This window comes from Rhinoraja longicauda, chromosome 7 (genome assembly GCF_053455715.1).
Source record: "Rhinoraja longicauda isolate Sanriku21f chromosome 7, sRhiLon1.1, whole genome shotgun sequence".
NCBI classification, from domain to species: domain Eukaryota; kingdom Metazoa; phylum Chordata; class Chondrichthyes; order Rajiformes; family Arhynchobatidae; genus Rhinoraja; species Rhinoraja longicauda.
Window position 1 is genome coordinate 20,371,993 of NC_135959.1, and position 25,773 is coordinate 20,397,765.

The following is a 25,773-nucleotide window of genomic DNA, read 5'->3' on the forward strand; positions in this document are numbered from 1 at the left end:
GTATAGAATGTAAGAGAGATTGGTCAAAAAGTAACACTTGGCTGTTGAGTGCTTTAGGATATTTTGAAAAAGGCATGAAGGGATTTTATTCTGGTAGTTTGTTTTATTTTCCGGTCAGGAACCAGTATTGTTTCGTCCAGTACTTTCATTGCCTGTAAATGTCTGTCATCCTTGCATTGGCTATTTTTGCATTGTGGTTTGTTTTAGGAAAAAGAAATCCCAGTTGCTGGAATGAATAATATATGCATTTAAAATATTGCTCTCCTTCTTGGATGGAAGCTTTGCATAGTTTTGCAAGAGTGGAATGTAAAATAATTTATTCTGCTGTGCGTAGGTTGTAAAGCACTAGGAAAAGGAAGAAAATACTTGCATTTGTTTTGTGCCTCTCACGGTCTTAGACGCTCCCAAATTACGTTCAACAAATTACTTCAGTCCTGTTGGATTGAATATGCCTATATAATTTGTAATATAGGAAACATGCAAAGCCCCCTGGCACTTTCCCTTGTAATCACAGGACATGTAATGTCTATCTGTACACCTCCTCTCAAACTTCCAACAGGCACATTCAACGTGAAACAGTTTCGTGTGCAGCTCTTGCAACCTCGTATGCTGCATTTGGTGTTCCTGATGTGGTCTCCATTACATCAGTGAGACCAAGTGCAGACTGACAACAGTTTTACAGAACACTTGGGGTGGCACGGTGGCGCAGCGGTAGAGTTGCTGTCTTACAGCACCTGAGACCTGGCTTCCATCCTGACACCTGGTGCTGTCTGTATGGAGTTTGTACGTTCTCTCCGTGATCGTGTGGGCTTTCCCCCGGTGCTCCAGTTTCCTCCCACATTCCAAAAGTGTACAGGTTTGTAGGTTAATTCACTTCGGAAAAATTTGTAAATTGTCCCTAGTGTGTAGGACAGTGCTAGTATCTGGGGATCGTTGGTCGATGCGGATGCGGTGGGCTGAATGGCCTGTTTCTATGCTGTATCCCGAAACTAAACTATACTAAACATTTGCACTCTGTTTGCCAAAGGCAGAGGCTGCTTTAGCCTTTAGAAATACAGCGTATTACAGGCCAATCGAGCCCGTACCGACCAGCGATCATCTCGTGCACTATCATACAGGATAGGGACAATTTATAATTTGCAGCACTGCAAATTCCAATAGTATGAAGATTGAATTCTGAAATTATAAATAACACCCCCTAACCACTCTCTTTCCACTGCCCCCACCCTCCCCTACCAATCTGGTGCACACACATTTCTACCACTATCTCCCTCCACCCTGAACCTTTTCCCTACTTTGTTTGTTCATCTTCCATCCCAGAGTCTGTCGTTTCCCTTTTTCCTCCCTCGCTAACCTCCCCCTTGCCCCTTCCACCCATACCTATCCCTTTTCTGTGTAAGAAACAACTGCTGAATTTGGTTTCAACCGAAGATGGACGCAAAATGCTGGAGTAACTCAGCGGGTCAGGCAACATCTCTGGAGAAAAGGAATAGGTGACGTTTCGTGTCGAAACCCTTCTGACTCTTCAGAGCCTGAGTTACTCCAGTTTTTTTTGTGTCTTATGTTGAAAGACTGGAGCGACTAGGCTTGTACACACTGGAATTTAGAAGGATGAGAGGAGATCTTATCGAAACGTATAAGATTATTAAGGGGTTGGACACGTTAGAGGCAGGAAACATGTTCCCAATGTTGGGGGAGTCCGGAACAAGGGGCCACAGTTTAAGAATAAGGGGTAGGCCATTTAGAACTGAGATGAGGAAAAACCTTTTCAGTCGGAGAGTTGTGAATCTGTGGAATTCTCTGCCTCAGAAGGCAGTGGAGGCCAATTCTCTGAGTGCATTCAAGAGAGAGCTAGATAGAGCTCTTAAGGATAGTGGAATCAGGGGGTATGGGGAGAAGGCAGGAACGGGGTACTGATTGAGAATGATCAGCCATGATCACATTGAATGGCGGTGCTGGCTCGAAGGGCCGAATGGCCTGCTCCTGCACCTATTGTCTATTGTCTTATCTTCCATCCCTCTTCTTTTGCATTTCACCTCTTCTTTCCTTATCTGACACTCTTGTCACCTTTTCACCTCGAGTCGCTGTCGCTTACTCTACCCATCTACCTATCACTTGCCAGGCTTTGCCAAATCCGACGTCTATTTTCCAACTGAGATCCATCTGCCTGAAGAAGTGTCCCAACCCGAAACATCGTCTTGCGAATCCCTCCTCAGATGCTGCGTGAGTTCCCCCAGCCTTTTGTCGTTTCAGTAAATTATTATACCTTGTTGAAAGATTAGTGTCGGTTTAACATTGATCTGCTATCTTCTCAAGATGGTGGAATTCCCATTATACCTGGGAAACTGCTTCTGGCAACTCATCAGTTATCTGAGGTAATCCCAGTTTAATAACCTAACGTAAGCCTTTGAGTCTTCAGCATTCGTTTTAGGGCAGCAATGAATATTTCCCACGAATGTTCTGACAGCAGCTGATTTCAACTCCAGAAGCTCCAACGCCAAGAAGATTACAGGCTCTAAACGTAATTTCCAGAACACATTTCTTGCCACGGAATAGAAGCTTTAAGTTGAATTTTTTCATAAAAACCCTAAAATACCGGCAGATGTTGGAAATCTGAAACAAAGGAAAAAATGCTGGAAATGCTCAGCAGACCAGGCAGCATCCATGGAAAGAGATAGAGTTTAATGCATTGGAACAAAGACTCTTCATCAGAACTGGAAAGGAAGGCAGCATGGTGACGCAGCGGTAGAGTTGCTGCCTTACAGCGTCAGAGACCTGGGTTCGATCCTGACCACGGGATCACGTTATTCTGCACGGAATTTGTACGTTCTGCCTGTGACTGCGTGGGTTTTCCCTGGTTCTCTGGTTTCCTTCCACACTCCAAAGACGTACAGGTTTGTAGGTTAATTTGCTCTGGTAACATTATAAATTGTCCCTGGTGTCCAGGATAGTGCAAGTGTACAGCGTGATTGCTGGTCACTGCGGACTCATGGGCCAAAGGGCCTGCTTCCATGCTGTGTCTCTTAATTCTGAAGTAAAGTAAAGAAAACAGGTTTGTTTTAAATTGTAGGGAGAGTGAGGGGTAGATGGATAACTAGGCAAGAGGCAATGCAAGAGAGAGAGAGAGAGAGCGAGAGGCTGAATTCCCATCGGAGACAGGAGCAGAACTACCTCAAGTATCTTCCTGGGAAAGAGGTGGCTGTGTTATTCAGCAGTAGTTGAAAACTGCAGATGTTTGACATCTGAAATACTACTGAAAATGCTGAAATGCTTCATCAGTTGGGCAGCATCTTTAGTTTAGCATCTTTAGTTACAGCACGGAAACAGGCCCTTCGGCCAACCAAATCCATGCTAACCAGCGTTCCACTTACACTAGCACAAGGGACAATTTATAATCTTTACCTAAGCCAATTAACCTACAAACCTGTATATCTTTGGAGTGTGGGAGGAAACTGGAGCACCCGGGGAAAACCCATGTGGTCGAACAAACTCCATACAGACAGCACTCCTAGTCAGGATCGAACCCAGGTTTCTGGCACTGTAATGGCAGCAACTCTACTGCTGCGGCACCTTGCCGCCCTTTCTGTGGAAAGTAAACCAGAGTTAACGTTCAGGACGTAAAACCTTCATCAAAGCTGGAGAAGGGAGAGAAAATGTAGTTGGGAGAGAGATGTTTTATGTTGTGTTGGCAGGTACTTCATGTCTGATCAAATTTTAGCTGTCCCCTTGGATTGACTAGACCTCATTCAAGGATGAAAGCTATCATCAGCAAAGTTAAATGGGAAAAGCTTGGGTTATTCTGCAGGGACTTAATAGTTGTCAAAGTTCACGGCTGGTTCAGATTGGAACAGATTCCCTCAAAATGGCAGAAGGTCTAAGGACTAAGGAACAGAAGATTAAAATTTGATACATGCTTTGTAAATGCATGTTGCTTTTTAATTTAACAAAACATATGAGCCAGTAGTGTTTCATTTCCAGTGTCATATTGCAAGAACATGCTCCAATTGTTGGACCCACAGGCCAATGAACGTTATAATCAGGGTAATATTCACAATATCATATCATATCATATCATATCTATACAGCCGGAAACAGGCCTTTTCGGCCCACCAAGTCCGTGCCGCCCAGCGATCCCCGTACATTAACACTATCCTACACCCACTAGGGCCAATTTTTACCTTTACCCTTTTTGTTAATTAAAAGTAAATTGTTTTAAACATATTTTCTTTGCTCAACACATCATCCTCTTTTCCTCTCTGTTCTGTTTATCACTCCGTTTACATATTATTAGTTACTTTCTGCTCTTTTTGAGCAGTCTTAAATTAATAATGCGCCCTTTTGTTTTGGAAGAAGGCGACCTCAAACCACCTTTGAGCCCTTGATTTCCTTTGCAAAGTTGGTAGCAACATTTAGATGAAAACAGTGCATTAATAAAAAAAACTCAGATAGGAAAGGCATAAAAGATTAACCCGTGGGATGAAATAAAAAAATTCTCTCTCGTATGTTTATGTGAATTCACTTTAAACCCATCTCTGCTTTAAAACCCATCCGTGCTCTTCAGCTTGACCCCCTCCTGGCGTGAGCGAGTTCCACATTTTCTACGCTTCTGAGTGAGCAGGTTTCACGAGTAGAAACATTTTCTCTCCGTTTTGCCCAAATCTTGATGTAAAGCTTCATGGAACACCCCCTCGGCCCTCCTCTTTTCCAGTGCAGACTTCCAGTCTTACCAGAATTTTGGTGAGAGCTCTAACCTTTCTGTATGTTGATCTTTTTTTCCCGCCCTCTACTGTGCCTCTTTGTGACAGACCATTTAACGTTGACTAATCTACATGATTGAGGATGAGTATGTCATAGTGGCAGTCAAGAGCCGAGACATGTATTTGTCATATGCATCAAGAACAGAACAATGCAATTCTTACTTACAAAATTGAGGTGTTGTTAAACCGTGACCGTCTATGGTTCAGTGTTGACAGTAAGAGATCTTGCCCTTGAAATTGAGCATTGAAATGCACAAAAGAAAACTTAGGTTCGATGGAATTTGCAAGGATAGACCATACGGCTGGATCATGTTCGTTTCTTCATGCTTCTTTTGGCCCTCACAGCCTGCAGTCAACCCCATAGGCATAATCTTCTATTCTTACTGTTGATTTGTCCTGGAATATCCCTTTGAGTCTCCCGAGTACTTTACAGGATTTTGAAGTGTAGTAACCGGTGCAGCGCAGGAGGCAGAGTGGGTCCGTTTGCACAAGACAAGCTGACATGTGTAAAGAGGCTGGAGTAACACAGCGGGTCAGGCAGCATCTATGGAGAAAAGGAATACGTGATGTTTCGGGTCGAGACCCTTCTTCAGACTCTCATTACCTATTCCTTTTCTCCAGAGTTGCTGCCCGACCCGCACGCGGAGTTACTCTAGCCTTTTGTGTTTGTCTTCGGTTTAAACCAGCATCTGCAGTTCCTCCTTACACATAGCATGTGTGAAGACCTGTTTGCGTAATTGGCTCAGGGGCATATGTTGGCGACTGGACGAAGGCAACCTTCCCTGTGCTACATATTTTTCATCCATCTGAGAGAGTTACTGGACTTTGACTTAACATCATACCAAAAGTGCAGCACTCCTTCAAATACTGCACCAGTGTGCAACCTTCAGGTAGTGCTTGTATTGTCTTTCCACTGACTGGTTAGCACGCCACAAAAGCTTTTCACTGTACCTCGGTACATGTGACAATAAACTAAGCGAAACTAAATCTCTGGTGTGAGACTTAAGCTCGCAACTGTCGCTGCCAGTCAAAATACTAGAAAATAGGAGCAGGAACAGCCCCTTAAACTTGTCCTGGTATTCAATGTGATCATGGCTAATACCCTGGCCTTAACTCCTCTTCTGTTCCAAAGGAACAGTGAAGGAATGACAATTGATTTCTTTAACAATTAATTTCTTTATCAGAGATGAATTCTGCATTGTTCAAGTCTTGGGCTAATATAGAATGCAATCACATGCATCATTTATGCCCTTTCTTGTAAGGTTCTGCTATGGAACCTTTTGAATAAACAGCTTGTACTGCAAAAGCTTATTTCTGCTGCAGGATTTTGATCTTGGAGAGTTTATAGTACAGTCTTGGCTGTATAAAGGACATCATTATTTTAGAAAATGATTTTTTTAGTTCCAATTTTGCTTTCTTGGACTTTGTTCTATTTACCTCCATTATCCAGTTCCAAGAAATAGTTTCATTCAGATGAATGAATTCACTACAGAGGTCTTATTTATTTTGCTTCCATGGTTTTTTGGCAGGATGCTTGTACACTGAGTAGTGCACGGTGCAGATATCTGTATTTCATTCGTAGCATGTCAAGGCATTTTGTAGTTCCTGACCTCTCGCAGAGTCTTAGGCAGCTGTCGGCATTCCATTGGTAGTGTTGCTTTCTGGGCCAAGTGGTAATGAGGTACTGACTTATTTTGCTGATTTTCTTTCTGTTTTTTCACATTACCATTGTCACTGCACTTTCACCACCCCCTCCACTGGCTTGGGAGTTTGTAATTCAGGGTTTGATAAGTGGGCAGTTGAAGCAGAAGGAGCGCGGCAGACTAGTCATTCGGGAACAACGAACAAACTGCGGGAAGAACTCCAAGATAGACACAAAATGCTGGAGTAACTCAGCGGGTCAGGCAACATCTTAATTTAAGGTAGACACAAAAAGCTGGTGTAACTCAGTGGGACAGGCAGCATCTCTGGAGAGAAGGAACAGGTAACGTTTCGGGTTGAGATCCTTCTTCAGACCATGACCTGAAACGTTTCTCCAGAGATGCTGCCTGACCCGCTGAGTTACTCCAGCATTTTGTGTCTAACTTCAATGTAAACCAGCATCTGCAGTTACTTCCTACACGTTTTGTCTTCCGGAACTCAGTGGGTCGAGCAGGATCTGTGTGTTTGTGTCTGTGTGTGGGGGGGGGGGGGGGGGGGAGGAGTGGGGGATTGTCATGTGGAGGGATATTCAAAACCCACCATGTGGAATTTAAAATTCAGTTAATGAATTAAAACGGAATTAAACGCCGGCATCGGTAGTCGTGACTCTGAATCTGTTGGATTGTTACAAAAATATCTGATTTACAATTGCCCCTGTGTGGAGTTTCCTCCCACATACCAAAAATGTTAAGTTTGGTGAATTGTAGACACAAGGAACCGCAGATGCTGGTTTTATAAAAAAGGACCCAGTGCTGGAGTAACTTAGCAGGTCAGCAGGAACAGGCTTTACTTGCAGGCGGACCCGCTGAGTTACTCTAGCAGGTTGGTCGATTAATAGTCTGTTGTAAATTGTCTTCAGTGTGCTGATGAGTGGGAGAATATAGGAGGAGTTTATAGAAATGATTACCGTTGTATCATGCTAATTTATTAATTGAAAACACCCCCCAAATACCGTTCTCCTTCAAATATCTGTGTGAAGTGGTTTCTCCATTACTGCCCTATTACATCTTGCACTTTGGGTGTTTTTGTTCTCTAAATGCATTTTTTTTGGCCGATTCCAAACTGGTGACCATGGCTTGCAGTGTTCCATTCATCCATTACACTGAGCTTGCTGACCTGTGCTGCTTCCAGGTCTGAAGCCTAGATTTTAAAATTCACTTCCTTTTGTTGTAAATCTCACCTTGGCTTTGCACCTTCCTATCTGTGTGATCTTCTCCAGCCCCGCCATTCTCTACAACTGTGCACTCCTGCAGTTCTGACCTTTTATCACGCTTGAATTTAATCACTGGCGCTCTGGATTTCCATCCCCAAGTCTCAACAGCAACACCCCCCACCCCCCCTTCTCAATCTTCTCTGAGTCCTCCCACTACTGACTAAACTTCTGATCACTGAGTACATCCTCCTGTGGCCTTGTGGTAAACGTTGCATGATAAATCTTCAGTGCAGCACTTTCTAACGTGGCGTGTTAAAGACGCTGTAGAAATGTGTTGCTATTAACCTTCACCCTAATCAGGGAGTGTTTTGTTTAGCTTTTCTCTGCTCCATTGAGGAACTGGAGGGGATTAGAACTATATTAGCTCACGACATGAAAGTAAGCCTGCATTTCAAAGAGTTGCTAACATTTGGATTCTTACTCCCTCTCTTCCTCCAAATCTGCTGAAGGATGATTATTTAAAGTTAGCCTTCATCTGGACTGCAGCCAAAAACTTCCAATTTTCCAATACAGATTCACTATCTTTTTGAATATGAAGCTCAAAAAAATTGCCTATGTGGCCCACTCTGCTGCACTGTAACGATTGTTGTTAATTCCTGTTTCGATAAGCTGCGTATCGTGACAGCGCCGCGCGCTGCAGACTTTACTTTAGACTGTAGAGATACAATAATAATATATTCCTTTATTTGTCCCACACCGGGGAAATTTACAATATGGCGCGGAATTAGGCCCTTCGGCCCACCGAGTCTGCGCCGACCAGCGATCACCCCGTACACCAGCGCTATCCTACACACTGGCGACAATTTTTACAATTTTACCTAACCAGATTAACCTGCACTTCTTTGGAGTGTTGGAGGAAACCGGAAGACCCAGAGAAAACCCACGCAATTTAGATTTAGATTTTTTAGATTTAGAGATACAGCACGGAAACAGGCCCTTCGGCCCACCGAGTCCACGCCGCCCAGCGATCCCCGCACATTAACACTATCCTACACACACTAGGGACAATTTTTACATTTACCCAGTCAATTAACCTACATACCTGTACGTCTTTTGAGTGTGGGAGGAAATAGAAGATCTCGGAGAAAACCCACGCAGGTCACGGGAAGAACGTACGCACTCCGTACAGACGGCGCCCGTAGTCAGGATCGAACCTGAGTCTCCGGCGCTGCATTCGCTGTAAGGCAGCAACTCTACCGCTGCGCCACCGTGCCACCGAATCACAGGGAGGACGTACAAACTTCGTACAGACAACACCTGTAGTCAGGACCGAACCCGGGTTTCTGGTGTTGTAAGGCAGCAACCCTGCCGCTGTGGCGCCCAGTGTTAGAATGATTGGCTAATTCGCCTGGAGACAACACAGCGGTCGGTATGTGACTCAAATTGATTTTTACACATTGTTTGCCTGTTACCATCCTCGACTCACTGATTTTATCTGTGCTTTGAAAAAGCCCTCAAGCAAACGGTGTAGTTTGTGTCTCCTCTGCTCTTCCCCCCAGGTCTTTGTGAAACTTTCTTGATTGATAGGTAGATACTTTGTCTCATTTACCGTGAAGGTACAGTGAAATTTTTTTTTTTTTTTTGCATACACATTACACAAAAGAGTGGCCACATGGCGCAGGCAAAGTTACAAAGTACCCTTAAATATTGTTGGTCCCTTATTGCCCCCCCACCCCAACCAGAGGTTCCTCTTGTTTTCGGCACCCCGCACGCTGGGTCTCCTTTGTTCTTTGCGACCTCAGCCCCCAGGGACTCCGACCTCATTTTCCATGTCCCTCCTTGTTCTTGGTCAATGCTGGTGGCTCGGGGCCGAGTTTTAGAGTCCGCTATGCGCGAGGCAGGGCTGACCAGTTGACTGTCTGACTAAACGCCTCTTAATCTCATAACTCTGTCCAATTCCACCAGCTCCTGGCAGCACGTTCCAGATATCAACCGCTCTCAGTGCAAATAAAACACTTTCCCCACAGATCCCTTTTAAAACGTATTCCCCACACCTTCAACCTCTGCCCTCTTGGCTGTACCGGGTTAATGAATCCTAAACTTGACCCTTCTTGACAGAAATTTCACCTGCTAGCAGTCTCCTCCAGCGAAATGTGCCGAGGGTTGATAACCTAAAGAAAGAAAGTTAAATCTCGGCATTCCCTTTGTTTGTAGCAGCCTTATCTCTGATCTCAGCTCACGGGTTCAGTCTCCATTTTTAAAACTCCGTAATCTAGGTTACACAAAGAAGTCTGCGAAAGTAGCTGTCTTGTTTCCAAGTCACAGCCTTCTCAGAACACCTCATGGAACATGCCACATAGAAACACAAGCACAAATTCAAAGCAGACACTCTGCAGAGCTGAGGGAGTGCTGTCCATCGCAGGTGCTGCATCTAACTGAAATGTTTAAAGACATTCCCTCACTGCTCCCTAAGATCTCATTGTTTCGTCAAAAATCTACAGAGCAGATTATCCAAACGTCTCTCATGAATAAACCTCCCTTGACCATCATCACTGATAACAGGTTATCTATTTGGTGTTTGTTGCTCCTCCAGAGCTTGTTGTCACATCAACATTTGGTTGTCACAACAGTGTCTATGCATTGGCTGCAAATCACTGTAGAAGGTCCTATGAAAATGCAGGACTAGCTTTTGCCTTCAGTGAGGTAGACTTATTGTACTGCCCGAGGTGCCACTATTTGGCTCAGACATTCATCTTGAGTTCCTCTTCCCTCTCCGTCGCTCCCCGCCCTAGTTGTCTTGCTAGTTTCACTGTCTGTATCCTTTCATTATCACCACTTTCACAGCCAACAATGGACCATTGTGGGCTTCACCTTTCTTGAGTTGTCGGTCGGTGCCAGCTCTGATTTGTTCTGTACCTTTTCATACCTCTAGTTTCCCTCTCCCCTGACACTCAGTCAGAAGAAACGGTCCCGATCCGAAATGTCACCTAATCCTTTACTCCAGAGATACTGCCTGGCCCGCTGAGTTACTCCTGCATTATGTGTCTATATTCATCTGAGACCATCTGCTCAAAAGGTCCTCAAACACCATGAAAAGCATAGTGGGAATATTCTTCCAGCAACTGGCCAACACTCGAGAGCAGAGAGCACTGATTATACCTTCAAGCCTCTCCTGTACCTTACAATGGTAATGCTCCATAATTATTGCCTTATGGTGAAGTTCTTTGAATATCTAGAGTTTAACTTCAAATTATTCCTTGTTTACATCTTTTCACTTCCTACCATTCCATCGCATTGTCCCGTTTAAAATATCTGGTTCATAAGTCATAGGAGAAGAATTAGGCCGTTTGGCCCATTGAGCCTACTCCGCCATTCTATCGTGGCTGATGTATCTTACCCTCTCAAAAGCGTTCTCCTGCCTTCTCCCTGTAACCTTTAACACCCTTACTAATCAAGATTCAAATCTGGGAAAGGTTCAACCATTGATCTTTCACCTCATTGTTCCTCGACCTCAGCACCTTGAAAGCACTGCTGCCCACACCCTGGTTACACCAAGCCCATTATCCAACTACCCATGACTCATTCACCAGCCTCTCTGTTTTAAAGTGGTTTCATAGTCTGAAACCTTCGCCAGACCTATGAACATCCCAAATTTCAACCCCCTTCCACTTCTGGCTACTTGTGCATCATTGTTCTGCACTTGGCGCCCAGGCCCCAAGGATTTGAGCTCCTCTGCTAATCCTCTTGTCTCTCTGCTCTTTAAAATCTATCTCCTTGACCATTTATGATGGCACTCCCATCTTTGATGATTCATTGGTCGAATGTCGCCTGATAACGCCCTCGAGCTGCTCCTTGGAAACTTTAGTTACATTGAAGCCACTATAAAAATAGACGGTAACGAGGTTAAAATTTAAGATTTCTGGCACCCTGGTGCAGCAGTTAGTGCTGCTACCTCGCAGTTGCAGCATCCCAGCTTTGATCCTGACCTGCAGTTTGCATAGGGAGGTTGCACAGGAGGTACCTGTGACAACATAAGTTGACTCTGGGCATTGTTTCCTCCCACATCGAATGACTTGATGGTAGACTAAGTGGCTACTGTAAATGACCTTACAATGTAATGGATGGTAGGAGAATCGGGATGGAGTAGATGGTCATGTTGCAGGGAAATAAAGTGGGGGAATGGAATTTATCGGGTTGTCTTGAGACGGCACATCCATAAAAATACTGTAAAGAAATATAAGAAACTTAAGGCACTTCTGCGACACAGCCTTGAACCAAATATTGGCATTCTTGACTGGTATATAAGCATGCAAATGTGCTCACGTGATGTTAAGGGAGAAATAAGTGCTTTGATTAAACAAATTTAAGACTGATCCTTGTTCTGAGTAATTTGCATTGGTTCTGATTAACACCTTCTCTAACCTGTGCATTAGAGCAACAGACACAACTCCAGGTGAAATTCTCCAGAGATGCTGCCTGACCCGCTGAGTTACTCCAGCACTTTGTGTCTATGTGTAAACCACCAGTATCTGCAGTTCCTTTCTTCACCTTCTAGGTGAAATTACTTCAGCTGAAAAGTCCATTCATTTGCTCTTTAACTGAACCCTGTTCATGAAATTCCACAAATTAGACAATAGGTACAGGAGTAGGCCATTCAGCCCTTCGAGCCAGCACCACCATTCAACGTGATCATGGCTGATCATTTACAATCAGTACCCTGTTCCTGCCTTCTCCCATACCCCAAATTAGTATTATGAACTAATAGTTTTTGAAGTTTTTGAGGGCGTGCAGTGTAGGTTTACTAGGTTAATTCCCAAAATAGCAGGACTCGTAAGTGGAAAGACTGGAGTGACTAGGCTTGTATACCCTGGAATTTAGAAGGATGAGAGGGGATCTTATCGAAACGTATAAGATTATTAAGGGGTTGGACACGTTAGAGGCAAGAAACATGTTCCCAATGTTGGGAGAGTCCAGAACAAGGGGCCACAGTTTAAGAATAAGGGGTAGGCCATTTAGAATGGAGATGAGGAAAAACCTTTTCAGTCAGAGAGTTATGAATCTGTGGAATTCTATGCCTCAGGAGGCAGTGGAGGCCAATTCTCTGAATGCATTCAAGAGCGAGCTAGATAGAGCTCTTAAGGATAGCGGAGTCAGGGGGTATGGGGAGAAGGCAGGAACGGGGTACTGATTGAGAATGATCAGCCATGATCACATTGAATGGCGGTGCTGGCTCGAAGGGCCGAATGGCCTACTCCTGCACCTATTGTCTAAGCGAGGGATTGTAAAAGGAGGCTGATTTTAATGTCTGTGGAGGGGAGAACATTTCCTGCTTAGCAATTCTCTGCTGATCATGTGAAATAATTCTTGCTCCAGGCCAGAATGTTGATGAAAAATCTACTATTATTAGGCATGCAAAATAAGGTAGATTTAGCGATGTTGTGGAATTATGTATGAAAACATGTTTCAATTGGTGTAGTGTGTTTTTAAGATTTGTTTTGTACTTGCCCTGCTATGATTTTATTTAGTACTTGATGACAATTCACTTCAAATCTCAGATGTACCTCTCCCCTCAGTTCTTTTTTGTTTTATGTTGTTGAAAGATTTGATTGTCGCTGAACCTCGATGGTTTTGTGAGATAATATTGTCGTTCCTGCTGAGAACAATGGCCTGCTGTTGAATAGAGGCATTTGTTCAGCGCTCTCTGACGTGAGATCCTTACTTGCTTTGTATACTGTTGTAATCCAGGTGGTTTTTAGTTCTCGTTGTGACCCATGCGTGTGCATTGTGTACGTGGAGGTCCCTGAGGCACCAGTAGGAAACTCAGCAAGAGAGCAGAAGCAGCCCACACCCATCTATTGTCTCTGAGGATCCCGCTGTGTTCATTAATGGAGTCAACAATCCTCTCTACCCCTTCAAGTTGATGAACAATTAGGTGACCCCCTGTTATGCGAGCTGTTGGTCTGAATTAGGCCCTTAAGAAGTAAATTTGATTTAAGTTTCCACCGGTGAAGGGGGGAGTTGACAGTTTTACTATCCACCCTGCTTCCACTGAGTGCTGACTCGGAGAGTGGAGAAAGAGCATGGAAATTGGGTCTTCAGGAGTAAAGTCGAACAGTGTAACTTTAGGATACACTAGTTTAGTTTATTATTGTCATGTGTACAGTGAAAAGCTTTTGATGCATGCTATCAATTAAAGAAAAGACTATGTATGATTATGATCAAGCCGTCCACAGATTTGGATAAAGGGTACAACATTGAGTGCAAGATGGAGTCTGATTAAATATCGTTGAAAGATCTTCGATGAGGTAGATGGGAGGTCAGGACTGCATTCTAGTGGTGAGAGGAGGGTTCAGTTAGCTGGGAAGAAACTCTCGTTGAATCTGGAGGGATGCGTTTTCACACTTGTGTACCTCTCGCCTGATGGGAAAGGGGACAAGAGGGAGTGTCCGGGGCGAGACTGGTCTTTGATTATACTGGTGGCTTTGCAAAGGCAAATTGAAGGGTAGATGGAGTCGATGGAAGGGAGGTTAGTTTTTGCGATGGTCTGGACTATGTCCACAACTCTCTCCAATTTCTTGTGGTCTTGGGTGGAGCTGTTCCCAAACCATGCTATGATAAAATGGTGCATCTATATAAGATGGTGAGGGTTGTTCAACATGCCAAACTTCCTAAGCGTTCTATGGAAGTAGAGCCGCTGGAGTGCTTTCTTGGCCAGAGCTTTGATGTGGCTTGTTTAGTGATAATTGCTGGTGATATTTATTCCTAGGAAATTGTAGCTTTTGACCATCTCTACTTCAATGCCGTCAATGTATATACTAATATACGAGGTGTGGGTACAAATATATAATTCACTGAATGTGGCATCACAGTTGGACAGGGTTATAAAAATGGCTACTGACACACTGGGCTTCATCAGTTAGGGCATTGAGTTTAGAAGTTGGAACATTGTGTTACAGTTGTCCAAGATATCAGTGAGGCGGCACTTGGAATATTGTGTCCAATTTTGGTCAATCTGCTATAGGAAAGATGCTATTAAGTTGAAAAGAGTGCAGAGGAGATTTTGAAGATGTTGCGACGAATCGAGGGACTGAATTATCGGGAGAAAATGGGCAGGCCAGGATTATTTTCCTTGGAGCACAGGAAACTGAGGAGTGATCTTATTGAGAAATATGAAATCATGCATGGCATAGATAGGGTGAATACACATGGTCTTTTTCCAAGGTTTTGGGAATCTGTAGGCTGTTGGCTGAGGGGTGATCTTATTGATGTTCATGAGTGGCACAGATAAGGTGAATAAGAAGATAAGCCAGTCTTTATCTCTGGGTTGGGGAATCTAAAACTAGAGGGCATAAGTTTATGGTGAGAGGGGAAAGATTTAATAGGAACCTAGGGGGCAACTTTTTCACATGGGGATGGTTGATTAAATGGAATGAGCTGCCGGGAAGTGGTTGAGGCAGGTGCAATAGCATAATTCAAAAGAAATTTGGACAGGTACATGGTGAGGAAAGATTCAGAGGATTATAATCAAGAACAGGCAAATAGGAATTGCGTCGATGGGTATTTCAGACGGCAGTTTAACTTATTGTCATGTGTACCAAGGTACAGTGAAAGGCTTTTGTTGCGTGCTATCCAGTCGTGGACGAGTTGGACTGAAAGGCCTATTTCCGTGCTTAATGACTAATTTGAACTAGGGATTTAAGAGTGATGTTAGAAAACCATTTTTGCACTCGAAACCTGGGTGTAATGTATATCTCTGTGGTATAGAAGAGAAGTTAGTAAGTTTAAAATCTGAAATGGTCAAACTTCCATTCCTTCAGAGGCATTGTGGAAAAGGCAGGCAGGCATGAGGAGTTGAGCTGAGCTCACTGGAAGTCAACAACAGGAAAGGCTGAGTGATTTGCTTCCCTCCTGCTGTTCCTATTGCGCAAAATCCAGCTTGGATTTAGTACATCTGCACTGGTTATTGGAAATGATTAGATCGGAAATGACTGGCTGCCTTGCACACAAGCTGCAAAGCCTGGCCCTGCTTTCTACTTTTGTCGTAGAAAGCTCAAAGATGGAATCTCTCAAATTGTCCATGCAGTCAGTGCTTTGCTGGACAATCTGCTGCAGAAAAATGAAACAGACAGTCCTGCATTTATAAAGTGGTTACCCTTTCATTTTGCACTTCACTGAATTACAATATTTTTAAATTTAAAGATAGTTCTACCTTTAATTTAAAAAAATGTCATTTGCGTCTTTGTGCGTGTGTGCGTGTGCTCGTGTGTATGTTTGTCCATTGTATGGATACTTATGCATGAGAGTGTTGGTCATTGTGCATATGTGTGTACGTCTTTATGTATGCGTGTTTGTCATGTTAATGAACGAAGCAGCTGACTGTGTAAGTTTGCTCTAGCGGTAGCAGTGTTTGACTGAATAACATTGACCATTATTTGCAATGCTGACAGGTCTTTTGACCCAGGTGGACCTTGCTGGGATTGTGCATAATGAACAAATACTGATGAGCCATTCACACTGATGGTTACTGTGCTGTCTGATCATGTCACCTGAGTCCTGGCAGTTTGAAGTGTTTCTGTGGGTTGGAGGTGAAAGTCTTTTCGAGACTCTTTCGAGAGTTAGTAAGATCCCCAATATTGGTCAGTGATTGCTTCTTCTGCCTTTTTGTGGAATGCAGCGTAGCACATCGGTGCCGCTAGTGGAGCTGCTGCTTCACATCGCTCAAGGCCCGGGTTCAATCCTGACCTCCGATGTTACCCCGGGTGCTTCACTTTGCTCCCACCGCAAAGGTGCCAAGTCGAGTTTATTGCCACATGCACAAGTACATGAGGTACAGGTACAAATAAAAAATCTTGCTTGTAGCAGCATCATACACACACATTATACATAAAGTATACGTAAATTACACACAACATTTGTAAAAGAAAGACCAAGAAGAAACGAGACACCCGTGCAAAAAGATAATTAGAAACAAACAAGTCCATGGTAGTGCAAGAGGTGGTCCATTGAGTTCTGTTGTCGAGGTAAGATTAGGGTTTTGTAGGTTGGTTCAAGAACCTGATGGTTGAGGGAAAATAACTGTTCCTGAACTTGGTGATGTGGGACTTCAAGCTTCTGTACCTCATGCCTGACAGTAGCTGTGGGAAGAGGGCATGGCCCAGATGGTGAGGTTCTGTGATGATTGATGTCTCCTTCTTGCGGCAACACTTTTAGATGCTTACTGTGGAGAGCAGGTCTATGAATGTGATATGTGGGTTGGTAAGTTAATTGGGTGCTCTAAATTACCCCCTAGTATGTAGGCAGGTGGTAGCATTGATGGGAATGTGGGATGGATAGGCTACAGGAAGAATTATATGGGGATGGGGTTGTGCTGGAGTTGGTATACGTCTGACTGGCCTCCCTCCATGTTGCAGGGGTCAATGTAGGAGACAAATAATGTTACACCTGTTGCCCGAGCTGTCTTATGCAGGCTGACAGCTCTGCAAGGCAGATGTTTTACCACGCTAATCTCTGTTTTCAAATGCGCACCTCTTTGTGATCTCCCCCCCCCCGGCCTCTTGTGCACCGTTGATTACTGTGCATCGTTAATTACTGTGCTCCACTGCGGTCCCTCCACTATTGGTAGCCGACTGCATTCCAATCTCTGAGATTGCCTCCTGTGGCCCTTCTGCTTCAAAACCTCTTCTAAGAATAGCTCAGTGAGAGGATTGCAGATGGAGTATTTGTGATGGAGATTCTCTCACTGAAATCTATCAAGGATTTTAACACTTTCTATGTGTTAGAGCAGTGGCTTGTATCTTGGCAGGACCAAATGTTTCACAATATGAGCACAGTTCAATGCACTTTGACTTCAACCATCTCTGTTTTCCTTTGTAGGCTAAACCAAAGGACATTGAACCAATCGACTACGAGAATGTCTTACTGCAGAAGAAAGCACAGATTATTAGTGATCCATTACGGGATATGCTGCTTTTTCCAAATGAGGATTTCCAGGTGAGTGACATTAGTCCTGGACTAAACATGGTTTTGAATTTTCTTCTAGGCATGATTTGAGGGGAGTGATGATGGTTTTGGGCTTGGACACCAAGCCTACAAAGGCTACAAAGGCTTTGTGCTTTGGGTGGATGCAACACAGCCTCACTTGAATGGGATCAGATTCTCCCAATAGAGCTGTAACAGCAGGGCTTGTATTCTCTTGAGTGCTGCTTGGGGGAGCGACCTAATTGAAGTATTTGAAATGATCAAATGTATTGATGAGGAAGAGAAAGAATGATAAGAAATTAAAATTTCCTGTAATGCAGGGGGAATTGGTGAGAACAGAGAAGCAAGCTCAGCTAATCCAGACAATGTCAGGAAGCAAAGAACTATGAATCTGGAACTTTCCCACAAAGAGCTGTTTGATCCGTTGAGGGAAAGCGGGGCCTCCTGTTATAAAAACCTCTAGGATTCTATAGAAGGCTCTATGGCATGCATGATGAAATTTTGTGAAGTATGTTTGTAGAGGTTTGAATATCCATGTTGAGATGCACAGTGTGAGTGATCTGGTGGAAGGGTGTAGCTAGTTGGAGGGAGATGAATGACCTGAGACTTTTAAGTGCTGTGGTCTGGTTCTCTTTATTTCTCAACCAAACAATTTATTAATTATATATATTGTGACATGCATTGAGTGTTAGTTTAATATTTTTTTCAGTTTATTATTATCACGTGTACAGTGAAAAGCTTTTGTTGCGTGCTACCCAGTTAGCGGAAAGACGATACATAATTTCAATCGCATTCAGTGGATAGTGTTTTGTTATTGAGGGAGTGAAGTGCAGTAATCCAGGATTCTCACTGAGTTGGCATGGCTGTGTGATGAAGTGATGAATTAATGTTTGGCTATTTTTATTTTATCAGTAGTGAAAAACAATGCAAGATTCAATGGTTGTAGCTAGGCCGTTAGTTATTGGGTTTAGCTATATGTTGGAGGTTGTGTGCAGGTTATTTATCAGCATAATTATTTCCCATTAAATCCTATATTTTTGGACTGTTTTGTTTGGCTAGATGATTCATTGTGTGTTGATGCTGCAGAGTGCTGGAGATTAAATGAAATGGGATGGGTGTGGAGTGAAACGGCCGAAGCTTTCTCCTCCTCCTGATGGAAAAGTAATAGGATGTTGATATTTCCTGCTTTGCAGTGTAAGTTTAGGTATTGGGCTGTTTCTGAAGGATGTCTGGTTGCCTTGTCTTTGCTGTACATCCGTGATCAAGGGGTACTTAAGGCTTGGATCAATTTTAAGTTTCCCATCTGTTCTAAGTGTAAAAGGAAATAAAAAAGAATGAACTGAGACTTGCTTAGTACCCAGCTGATGGGGTTCCTTTCATGGTTTGTTTTCATGGTCATTGAACAATTAAGGTTTGTTTGTCGGAAGGAATTGGAGAGGCGACCTGAAAATATTGTCCATGTGGTGTTGATCCACTTGCGTTGTGTTTTGGAAGGGACAGTGTGTGTGTGCTTGGCGTGATAAGCCTCCGGTTCTACAGATGTTTCCTGGTGAAGGACCTGCCCCTGACCACACGTTTGTGGGGTCAGCCATGCCTGCTGGAAGTGCTTCCATCTTAGAATCTATAGCCAGTTGATCCGCAGCCCTGTCTTCCCCTCTGTAAAATTCATCAGAGTACTTTCCCCAGCATTTATCAGTGGAAGTAGATTGTGGGGTTTATCAGTTTGATGGGAACTTGCCACGTTCGATTGGCCGCATTGGTACTGTAAGATAGCACTGTGGTTTTGTTTAGTTTAGCGATACAGCATGGAATCAGCCCTCTCGGCCCTCTGAGTCTACGCCAATAATCGATCACTCATTCACACTAGTTCCGTGTTTTCCTGCAAAATACAAAACAAATTCACTTTTGGATTAACTCTTGGGGATATTTTCTGAAAGCTGGTGAAGAAATGCAAGACTTTTTTTAACGTGTACCAAGTATGCTAGGGAAAGCTTTCATTGCTGCTTTTAGAATATTGTGTGCACTAGAGGAAGGATATAGAGGCTTTGGAGATGTCCTATCTCTGTTAGTTCCACCTGCCAGCATTTGGCTCGTATTCCTCTAAAGCTTTCCTATCAATGGATCTATCCAAATGTATTTGTTAAATGTTATAGTACCTGCCTTAACTATCTCGTCTGCAATCTCGTTTTATGTATCCACCATAAAAACCTCCCTCTTCGCATAGTCAAGTTCTGGCAAAATCCTTGTAAATCTTCTCTGCACTCTTTCCAGCTTAAAAACATCCTTCCTTTAGACTTTAGAGATGGGAACAGGCCCTTCGGCCCATTGAGTCCAAACTGGTCAGCGATCACCCGTACACTGGTGCTATCTGACACACCAGCAACAATTTACAGAAGGCGATTAACTTACAAACCTGTATGTCTTCGGAGTGTGGGAGGGAAACTGGAGCACCCCGGGAAAACCCACACGCTCACAGGGCGGACATACAAACTCCGTAGAGACAGCAGGGTAGTCAGGCAGCAACTACCTCTGCGCCACTGTGCCACATTTCTTGTGGCAGGGTGACCAAAACTGAACACAAGATTCCAAATGTGGCCAAACCAACATCTTGTACAACTGTAACATAACATCCCAGTATAGGAAAGAACTGCAGATAGACCCAAATTGCTGCAGTAATCAGCGGGACAGGCAGCATCTCCCATCTCTGCTCAATACCTGACAGATGTGGACCAATGTACCAAAAGCCTTTTTGATCATCCTATCTACCTGTAATGCCCTGTGAGCAATTTTCAGATGGTGGAAATTAACATAGGTTTAGGATGAGAGGGGGACAGTTTAAAGGAGATTTACGAGGCAAGTTCTTTTGCACAGAATGGTAGGTACTTGGAATATGCTGCTCGGGTGGCACTGGAAGCAGATACAGGAGCAAGACTTGAGAGGCATTTAGACCATTGCAGAAACAGGCAATGGGCAAAAGAGAGATACGGACCATTGTGGGCAGAAGTGATTAATTAGAGATGCATCAATGTTAGTGTGAGTTTAGTTGAGTTTGGTTGAGTGTCAAGTGTACCGAGGTACAGTGAAACACTTTTGTTGTGTGCTAATCAGTCAGCGGATTACAATCGAGCCATCCACAGTGTATAGATACATGATAGTACCATAATTATGATTATCATAGTATCATGATACATAATTATTTATTATGTGAATAACACTTAGTGCAAGATAAAGCCAGTAAACTCCGATCAAAGATAGTCTGAGGGTCTCCAATGAGGTAGATAGCAGCTCAGAACTGCTCTCTAGTTGTAGGATGGATCCTAAGGGCCAGTTACGGTGCAGTGCTATTCTGCCTAATTGTGTGGCATTTTCTCACTGAATACCGGGATCAAGGAATTTCTCCAAGTCTGGAGCATGGTTACCTTTTGAATTGAACTCGAGGGAAAACGGTACAAGTTTAGAGTTGCAGTGTTTCCCAAAAGGGCCTAACTTTCACCTGACAGTTCAAGAGGTTCAAGGATAAGGGTCTGCATCCTTGCTATTCTTCACCCTGTATGCCGACAGGAATTCTTTTTTTGGTAACTGTATTGTTGGTGTTCTCATAGGAAACTGCAAACTACTTCCCTTCTTGCCCCGAACACATGGTGGAAAGATCAAGCCCTTCACAGCTGGACCGAGCTCATACTCGCGGTTGCATCTAAGATGGGGAACAATTGTTTTCACTGGAGAAGGAGCGGAATTAAGTAATTGTTAGGGTAATTGGGATGCGGGAGATAAGATTGTTTATGATGCAGTGAGTTGCTGAGACTGGGCGGGGTTCCAGGACACACCTCTTTCCCCAGAGATTGGGGAGAATGTGGAACCGGCTTGCTCGGGGATGTCTTGTGAAGAGCAGGAATGGGTTTTAGAGGAACAAAAGCTGGAGTAACTCAGCGGGACAGGCAGCATCTCTGGCGAGAAGGAATGGGTGACGTTTTGGGTTGAGACCCTTCGTCAGTCTGCAGAAGGATCTCGACCAAAAACGTCACCCATTCCTTCTCTCATGAGATGCTGCCTGTCCCCCTGAGTTGCTCCAGCTTTTTGTGTCTATCTTCGGTTTAAATCAGCATCTGCAGTTCCTTCCTAACTCATTGGGTCAGGCAGCATCTCCAGAGAAAAGAGATGGGTGGTGTTTTGGGTTGGGACCCTCCTTCGGACTGAAGTAGGGGGTGGCATGGCCAGGGAGGGAGGGGGGGGAGGCGGGGATGAAGAGCTGGACTTCGCTTTATTCTGATTCTACTCTGTTAATCCTGTGTAAACTACAGTGAGGATCACCTACAGAGGAAGGATTGAAGGGTTGTTGTGATGGACAGAAGCGTGGAAGCATCGTATCATCAGTGCAATACTTGAATCCAGTTTTGGTGGGGATAACTTGGGTGTAGGAGCTTGATGATAAGATGTGGGAGTGTGGCAGAATACGAGGAAAAGCACGTAAGTTTGGGGAGAATGTGGTGAGATCAGTGAAAAGAAAAGAAAAACAATAGGTGCAGGAGGAGGCCATTCGGCCCTTCGAGCCAGCACCGCCATTCAATGTGATCATGGCTGATCATTCTCAATCAGTACCCCGTTCCTGCCTTCTCCCCATACCCCGTGACTCCGCTATCCTTAAGAGCTCTATCTAGCTCTCTCTTGAATGCATTCAGAGAATTGGCCTCCATTGTCTTCTGAGGCAGAGAATTCCACAGATTCACAACTCTCTGACTGAAATTTTTTGTTCTCATCTCCGTTCTAAATGGCCTACCCCTTATTCTTAAACAGTGGCCCCTTGTTCTGGACTCCCCCGACATTGGGAACATGTTTCCTGCCTCTAACGTGTCCAACCCCTTAATAATGTGTTGATGGTTTGACATAGGACATGCGAAAATAGCAGGAGTAGGCCACTTGGCTTCAGCCTAACCCATTCAATATAATGTGTAGAAAGGAACTGCAAATGCTGGTTTATACCGAAGATAGACTCAATGTACTGGAGTAACTTAGGTCAAGCAGCATCTCTGGAGGAAAGGGATGGGTGACATTTCGGGTCAGAAGAAGGGGCTAAAGGGCCTAACCTCTAAACCAAACTAAACTGCGGTACAATTACAGTGTACAATTGTTTCTGATATTCCGATTGTTAATGAAGGTTGTGGATGCAAGGGTTTTGTGTAAAGCCGCTACCTCAATGCAGAGATACAGGGAGATTTCAAGTCCTGCTATTTCTAATTCCAGTTTACTGTATATATCTGTAGCCAAGAACCTCAGTGTGCACAGAATTGATCTCTTTTCACAAAAGGATGAAATCACTGCTTTCCTTAATTGTAAATAAACTATGTAATAAAAAAAGTTATAACGGTCCTTGTCCATTTCCATGCGGAGAAATTTACTTTAATCTTCCAAATATTGGCATTTTTTCTGTGCTGTTGTATGGAGTCAGTTATGGAATTTCAAAATGGGCAGCAAGAACCAAGAGAGATCCCAGGGCAAGTACAGTAGTAGTCTTTGATGATGCTGATAAGACTAGCATTGTAATTAGGAGCACAGAGCATAAAAGCAAGGAAGTTAACGTTGAATGTTTATAAATTTCTTGGTTGTGCCAAGTGAGGGTGTGGAGGGGATTTACTGGAACGGTCTCAGCAATGAAGGAAGCCCTGTGCAACATTGGAAAAGCTGGGTTTGTTCTTTTCAGAGTGGAGGGCGTTAAGAGTAAATTTAATGGAGCTGTTCAAAATCAGGAAGGGCTTTGATGGTGTAAATAATGAGAAACTTTATTTAAAGAGGGCGGCGCAGTGGTGCAACAGGAGAGTCACTGCCTTACAGCACCAGAGACCCGGGTTCAATCCTGACAATGAGTGCTGTCTGTATGGAGTCTTTCATTCTACCTCCTACCCCTTGGGTTTTCTCCAGGTGCTCTGGTTTTTACACACTTCCAAAGACACAGGTTTGTAGGTTAATTGGCTTCGGTAAAAATGTTTAATTGTCCCTAGTGTGTAGGATAGTGCTAGTGTATGGAGTCATTGCTGGTCGGCGGGGATACGGTGGGCTGAAAGGCCTGTTACTGTGTTGTATCTCTACAGTCTAAAGAAACTGTTTTCGGCAACGGGCAGGTGGGGAACCAGAGGTTAAGTAGTTAAGGCAATTGGCACAACGTAGAACATAGAACAAAACAGCACAAGAACAGGCCCTTTGGAACGTGATGCCAAGACCAACTCTTATCTGCCTGCAAATAATCCATACTCTTCCATTCACTGCATGTCCATATGCCTATCCAAACGAAAAGGGGTCATAGAAGGGATCTTCAGAAGGATCTCGACCCAAAACGTCACCTATCCATGTTCTCCAAAGATGCTGCCTGACCGGCTGAGTTACTCCAGTACTTTGTGTCCTTTTAAGTTTTAACCAGCATCTACATTTCTTTGTTTCTACGAGATAAGATTGTGGCCAGGATAGTGTGGGTTTTTGATGACATTAGCTGCCCTCTTGAGGTCATGCTTCTTATGGACCCCTTCTATGGTACGGAAGTCAGTAACCATGAGGGACCTGGTAATGTGTAGGAAGGAACTGCAGATGCTGGTTTAAACTGATGATAGACACAAAAAGAGGAAGTAACTCAGCGGGTCAGACAGCATGTGTGGAGAAAAGGAATAGGTGACCCTGGTAATGTTCCCCATTCTTTACATCCTCCTTCATACTTGGGCTTTTGAATTACCGAAACAGGCTGCGATACAACAGCCAATGAGGCAATCAGGAGGGGATGAAAGCAGAGCTAGCTGATGTGAACTTGCAAATTAGGTTGAGGCATTGCAATGCGCATTAGCCATTTAACAAGATCCCAACCATTGACAGGTTCATGGACAGGAAAGGTTTAGAGGGCTATGGGCGAAACGCAGGCAGGTAGGACTATTGTAGATGAGGCATCTTGGTCGGCATGAGTAAGTTAGGCTCAAGGGCCTGTTTCCATGGGGTATGACTCTCTGACTCTGTCTTTTACAGGACAAATAGATGCATTTCAATGTGAAAAAAAATCCAAGGGGAGAGCTGCATTCCATTGTTAAGCAAATAAGTTAAAGACAGATTTAAGCTTTAAAGAAACAACACTTAATTGTGCAAAGGCAGGCTGCATGTCGGAAGATTGGACAGATTACATAAAAACAAAGAATTACAAAAAGATTAACCAGGAAGTCAAAAGTGCAGTACAAGATAAAGATGGCCTGAAACAAGTACTAAGGATATTTTGTATATATATATATTTGAAATAGACATTTAACAAAGTGAGTGTTAGCTCGACAGAATGTGAAACAGGGGAATTAATAATGGAAAGTAAAGAGGAGGCAGATGCATTAGGGAGGTATTCTGCACCAGAATTTAACTGCACAAGATGCAAGTAACGTCTCAGAAACAGCTGTAGGTCAGGAATTTGGATGAACTTGGGAAAATTATGATTGGCAAGGCGATGGTACTGAACAAATAAAATGGTGCTGCAGGCTGAAAAGTCTCTGGATCCTGATGGGCTTCATATGAAGATCGTAAAAGATATGGCTCGTGACATTGATACATAGATTTAATTGCCCAAAAATTTCCTTGATTGGTTAAAAACAAATCCGAAAAAGACAGACAGAAAGCTGGAAACTAGGGACCAGTTAGTTTGACATGTGTACAATATTAGAAAAATGTTAGCTATTGTTAAAGATGTCATTGTGGGGCGCTCAGAATATTTTCAAAGAAGCAAAGGATGCTGTGAATAAAGGGGAACTGGTAGATGAACTACACTTAGACTTCCCGAAGGTAGTTGATAAGGTGCTGTAACAAAAGTAATTGTGGAGAATAAAGGCTCATGGTGCACGAGCTATCAGGTTGACATAGGTAGCGGATTGGGAGGCTAACAGGATACAAAGAGGAAGTATGAGTGGATCATTTTCTGGTTGACAAGATGTCAAGTCAAGTCAAGTCAATTTTATTTGTATAGCACATTTAAAAACAACCCACGTTGACCAAAGTGCTGCACATCTGATTAGGAAAAAAAGAAAGAAACATACAGTGGCAGGCAGCCAAACAACGGCGCGGCCATCTTGAACAAAATGTTTAACTAAAGCAGAATGGTGTCCCGCGCCGCACCGGGCGATGGAAGGCCCATAAAAACATAGAAAATAGGTGCAGGAGTAGGCCATTCGTCCC

The 25,773-nt window shown here is 43.7% G+C and overlaps 1 protein-coding gene across 9 annotated transcripts in view; it reads left to right on the plus strand.

The window, feature by feature from the left end:
* LOC144595138 (dedicator of cytokinesis protein 9-like) overlaps positions 1 to 25,773 on the plus strand; it is a 264,207-nt gene that overhangs the window by 80,025 nt on the left and 158,409 nt on the right. For all 9 annotated transcript variants that reach the window (XM_078402228.1, XM_078402233.1, XM_078402231.1 and 6 more), the window contains exon 2: positions 17,485 to 17,601. In XM_078402228.1, coding sequence (XP_078258354.1) covers positions 17,485 to 17,601 — 117 coding nt within the window. The remainder of the gene's footprint in view (positions 1 to 17,484; positions 17,602 to 25,773) is intronic.